The 5,730-nt window shown below is 44.6% G+C and overlaps 1 protein-coding gene across 1 annotated transcript; it reads left to right on the top strand.

Moving 5' to 3' along the window:
* The first annotated feature begins 1,202 nt into the window (after positions 1 to 1,202).
* LOC115213785 (uncharacterized protein K02A2.6-like) lies at positions 1,203 to 4,525 on the top strand. The gene is made up of 2 exons (XM_029782631.1): positions 1,203 to 2,976; positions 3,135 to 4,525. The coding sequence occupies exons 1-2, from the start codon at positions 1,203 to 1,205 to the stop codon at positions 4,523 to 4,525; spliced, it is 3,165 nt and encodes a 1,054-aa protein (XP_029638491.1).
* Positions 4,526 to 5,730: the final 1,205 nt, after the last annotated feature.

Below are 5,730 nucleotides of genomic sequence, written 5' to 3'. Positions count from 1 at the left end.
CATCTCGTTCATAATGTACACCGAGGTCTCCTGCCGCTTAACTTGGCTTGAAGAATCTGTCTTGTGATTCTTTCCTCCATTCTGATTAAATGTCAGTAGTACCGGAGCAGTGACCTCTCAGTAGAGAGAAGCAGTGGCCTGACATGGAGAGACTCCCTTATCTCCGACCTACGCACTCCGTCCAGTTATGTTATTCCAGAGGTCCTTCAAGAGATTCGCATTTCGGCCACTTTTATTTGCAAGGTGAGGTTAGGCACGCAAACAAATTGAAGACAACACGTTTCAGGCAGGGCCAAGCGAAGTCCCTACAGATTTATAATGACCTTCCTCGTATCGGACTCAAGTGGAAGAATAACAATGCTAAGTGTCTGTAGAAGGAAACAAAAAATGTTATGTAGATTAGGCATGCGTAGATAGATGCAAAGCTTCAGATAAGAAAGTGAAAGATAATTTAAAAAGGATATATTTTGGGATTAGATGTCTTCCGACCGTGGTTCAAGAACACTTATATTATATTTTATTATATCATTTTAGACTCGGATATACTATATATCGTGAAAGTACATAACTCAGTGGTTTGGGTGTTGCACTCACGATTGTGAGATCGTGGGTTCCATTCCCAGAGCGGGCGTTGCGTTGTATTTTTGAATAAAACACTTCATTTCACGTTGCTCTGCGATTGTTACACATTCATATCTATGTGTATACATGGGTATACATGTGTAGAATACATCCCCACTTTTGGCACTATTTTGCTGGTAAGCATTACGAACTGTGTCTAAAGTATATATGTATTACTAAACTGAATGTTGACAGTTCGTGTAACAAGAAAATGTAAATAAACACGTAAAACAATAACAATGCCTTCATTGAGTTGTCTATCAGCCCATCGAGAACGAACAATGCATAACAAGGTGGCAGCGGTAAATAATTAATCGGAAACTGTGCCTTTACAACAAAACAGGAACACAACAAACCAGAAATATTAACAAAGCATCGCTTCGTCTTCGAACACACACACATGAGGATCCAAAATGGCGGCCCCCGTCGCCGTACAGATGAATTTACATTCACTCATGAACTGGGACGCCGATGATATCGTGGAAGCATTTAAGAAATTCAAACAGAAAACTCAACTAGCTTTCAAAAGTTTCCTGAAAGGTACAACCGCCGATGAAAAGGTAAGCTACATCCTTTAATGGATGCCTATCAAAGACCGACCACCAATCACAAACAAAGAGGAACTGATAAGCATGTACCCTGAATGCTTTGACGATATAGTCGGATGCTTTGTGAAATGTCGATACCATATAACAGTCGACCCAAATATCAAACCAATTGTTCACCCACCTCGCCGCGTCCCTCTAGAACTAAAAGAGAAGCTGAAGGCAGAGTTGGACAAAATGGAAAAAAAAGAAATAATCACCAAAGTGACACGACCAACAGACTGGGTAAATTCAATCGTAATCAAGGAAAAACCCAATGGTACCCTACGGATATGCCTCGATCCAAGGGACCTGAACAAGGCATTAAAAAGAGAGCACCATCCAATTCCAACCCTTGAAGAAATCACACCATCATTGGCTGGATCTAAATTATTCAGCAAACTGGATGCCAGTAATGGGTACTGGAATGTAAAGATAGACAAAGAGTCATCCATGCTCACTACCTTCAACACACCATTTGGCAGATATCGATTCAACCGACTCCCATTTGGATTGAAGGTGAGCCAAGATCTTTTCCAGTTTCAAATAGATGAGACCTACCAAGGCTGCAAGGGAGCAATCGGAATAGCAGATGACATCCAAGTGCATGGCAAGGATGAGACCACACATGACTTCAATTTACATGAAGCTATGGAGAAAACCCGACAAGCAGGCATCAAACTCAATGCAAACAAGTGTGTGGTAAAAGCAAAGGAGTGCAAATTCTTTGGAATTATATACTCGGCAGAGGGAGTGAAACCAGACTCCGCTAAAGTGGAAGCCATCAGAGACATTAAAGAACCCAAAGACAAGGAACTCAGGAGCTTCCTGGGACTCATCCACTACATGGGAGCCTTCATACCTAAACTGGCTGATCACACTGCAAATCTCCGAGAACTAAACAAAGATGACGTAGAGTTTGATTGGTGTGCTTCACACACACAGGATTTCGAAGCAATCAAAAAGCTCATCAGTAAGGAGACAACTCTGCAGTACTATGACAGACGCAAACCAGTAACACTGCAAGTCGATTCTTCTATGAGAGGAGTTGGCGCAGCACTGATACAGGAAGGTAAACCCATTGCATATGCCTCGAAAGCTCTCTCACCCACAGAGACAAGGTACGCAAATATTGAAAGGGAACTCTTGGCAGTAGTATATGGATGGGAAAAGTTCCATACATACCTGTATGGCAGACACTTCAATATTAAAACAGACCATCGCCCGCTAGAACAAATACATAGAAAAAACCTCACGAAAGCACCAGCCAGACTGCAAAGATTACTGTTAAGGCTTCAAACATACGACTACGATATCAGGTTCAAGTCAGGAAAAGACATGATATTGGCGGATGCTCTTTCCAGACTATCCTCACATGATAAACAGGAGATGGAAGGACTAAGCATAAAGGTCCACCACATTGTAAATGTAACAACTACAAAGCTAGCAGAAGTCAAAGAGGAGACCAGCAAAGATGAAGAACTCCAGCTCCTTACTCAGATGGTGATTCAGGGGTGGCCAGAAAAGAGACGTCAGGTGCAGCCCCTCATTCGTGAATATTTGGCCATCCATGATGATATATCAGTGGAGAATGGAATCCTGATGGCTGGATCCCGAATAATTATACCCAAGTCAATGCAAAAAGAGATTCTTGACAAGATCCACCAAGGGCATCTCGGAATGGAGAAATGCAAGCTCCGAGTCAAGTCAGCAGTATATTGGGTAAGCATGTACAAAGACATAGAGAAGACAGTTTCTACATGCCACATCTGTCAGAAGTACAGAAACTCACAACAAAAGGAAGAAATGATATCTAGTGACATCCCAAGAAGGCCATGGCAAACTATTGGAGCAGATCTGTTCACAGAGATCCAAGAATGGTATTTGATAATGGCCTGCTACTACTCCAAATTCCATTTGTGAGAAAAGTGAAGGACCTGAGAGCCAAAACAATCACTACAGTGGCTCGAGGACTTCTAGCAGAGCAAGGAATACCAGAGCAGATCATATGTGACAACGGAACCCAGTTCACATCGCAAGAATTCAAAAAGCTAGCCGATGAGTATGGGTTCAATATTACAACCTCATCTCCACACTACCCCAAAGGTCATGGATTTATAGAAAGACAGGTGCAGACAGTGAAGAGAACACTAGTCAAATGCCGAGAGACTAAGGAAGACCCACGCCTGGCACTTCTGTCCCTACGAGCGACACCACTGAGAGCTGATATGAAATCCCCTGCAGAATTGCTGAATGGCAGGAAGTACAAAACTACCCTGCCAAGTAAGATCCAACCTCCTATTGACCAGGAAGAGACAAGGGCAAAGCTAGCTGCCACTCAAGAACAATCACAGAAATATTACAACAAACATGCACAATATTTACCTGAGATACTTGGAGGACAACATGTGCATACTCAAGATCCCGTAACTAAAACATGGATCCCAGCACAGGTTGTCAGTAGAGCTGAAAATCCAAGATCGTATATAATAGAAACGGAATCTGGTAGGCAGCCGAGACGCAACAGAGCCCACATCCACCCAACACCAAAGGTGTCAAGGACAACGTGTACAACACCTGCTGCATCAGTGACAACACCCACAGAATCATCACCCCAACGGGCACCAACCACCCATCAGCAGACAACGTGTACAACACCTGCTGCATCAGTGACAACACCCACAGAATCATCACCCCAACGGGCACCAACCACCCATCAGCAGACAACGTGTACAACACCTGCTGCATCAGTGACAACACCCACAGAATCATCACCCCAACGGGCACCAACCACCCATCAGCAGACAACGTGTACAACACCTGCTGCATCAGTGACAACACCCACAGAATCATCACCCCAACGGGCACCAACCACCCATCAGCAGACAACGTGTACAACACCTGCTGCATCAGTGACAACACCCACAGAATCATCACCCCAACGGGCACCAACCACCCATCAGCAGACAACGTGTACAACACCTGCTGCATCAGTGACAACACCCACAGAATCATCACCCCAACGGGCACCAACCACCCATCAGCAGACAACGTGTACAACACCTGCTGCATCAGTGACAACACCCACAGAATCATCACCCCAACGGGCACCAACCACCCATCAGCAGACAACGTGTACAACACCTGCTGCATCAATGACAACACCCACAGAATCATCACCCCAACGGGCACCAACCACCCATCAGCAGACAACGTGTACAACACCTGCTGCATCAGTGACAACACCCACAGAATCATCACCCCAACGGGCACCAACACCCATCAGCAGACAACGTGTACAACACCTGCTGCATCAGTGACAACACCCACAGAATCATCACCCCAACGGGCACCAACCAGCCATCAGCAGACAACGTGTACAACACCTGCTGCATCAGTGACAACACCCACAGAATCATCACCCCAACGGGCACCAACCACCCATCAGCAGACAACGTGTACAACACCTGCTGCATCAGTGACAACACCCACAGAATCATCACCCCAACGGGCACCAACCACCCATCAGCAGACAACGTGTACAACACCTGCTGCATCAGTGACAACACCCACAGAATCATCACCCCAACGGGCACAAACCACCCATCAGCAGACAACGTGTACAACACCTGCTGCATCAGTGACAACACCCACAGAATCATCACCCCAACGGGCACCAACCACCCATCAGCAGACAACGTGTACAACACCTGCTGCATCAATGACAACACCCACAGAATCATCACCCCAACGGGCACAAACCACCCATCAGCAGCCCAACAACACACCTCAGACACCAGTGCGAAGCACAAGATCCACCAAATGGAGTTCGAACATTCTGCCACCGGTTCGATACCGTTAAAGAAAAAAAGAAAGAAAATGAAAAGATAAATTACTAATTCTGCTAGATTACAAAGCAGAAAAACCACGTGAGTAGGCAGAATAATCTCACGGTTTCTGCTGCAGGATTGCCACCTTGCGCTGACAATCCATTAGAGTAAGGGAGACTACTTATATTTGTCTTCACTGCCAAAAGACCCCTTTATGTTTTCCAAGAAGGGATGTTACACATTCATAACTATGCGTATACGTGGGTATACATGTGTAGAATACATCCCCACTTTTGGCACTATTTTGTTAGTAAACAGTACGAACTGTGTCTAAAGTATATAGGTATTACTACGCTGAATGTTGACAGTTCGTGTAACAAGAAAAGGTAAATAAACACGTAAAACAATAACAATGCCTTCATTGAGTTGTCTATCAGTCCATCGAGAACGAACAATGCATAACAGCGATCATGTCGTCATCTGACATGTGGCATGTGACACCCGTTGCACCTGTACAAGTAAAGTCGATTTGATGGAGGGCATCAGCTTATGTGAATACAAACATTTGATCACTATAAACGAATCATCTGTGTGGTTGTAATGTAAGAAATTGTCGAATCCTCATACGCCGCCGTCTAACGACGGGAGGGTCCATTATATTATATATCATATTGTATATATTTGAGTTGTATAGT

This window comes from Octopus sinensis, linkage group LG7 (genome assembly GCF_006345805.1).
Source record: "Octopus sinensis linkage group LG7, ASM634580v1, whole genome shotgun sequence".
Taxonomy (NCBI): Eukaryota; Metazoa; Mollusca; class Cephalopoda; order Octopoda; family Octopodidae; genus Octopus; species Octopus sinensis.
Note: the sequence above shows the minus strand (reverse complement) of the source record. Positions and strands in the feature narration are given on the sequence as shown.

Coding starts and splice junctions, on each gene's coding strand:
- LOC115213785 (XM_029782631.1), top strand. CDS start 1,203: ATGCCTATCAAAGACCGACCACCAATCACAAACAAAGAGGAACTGATA. Junction 2,977..3,134: donor AGTTTCTACATGCCACATCT/GTCAGAAGTACA, acceptor TTGTGAGAAAAG/TGAAGGACCTGAGAGCCAAA.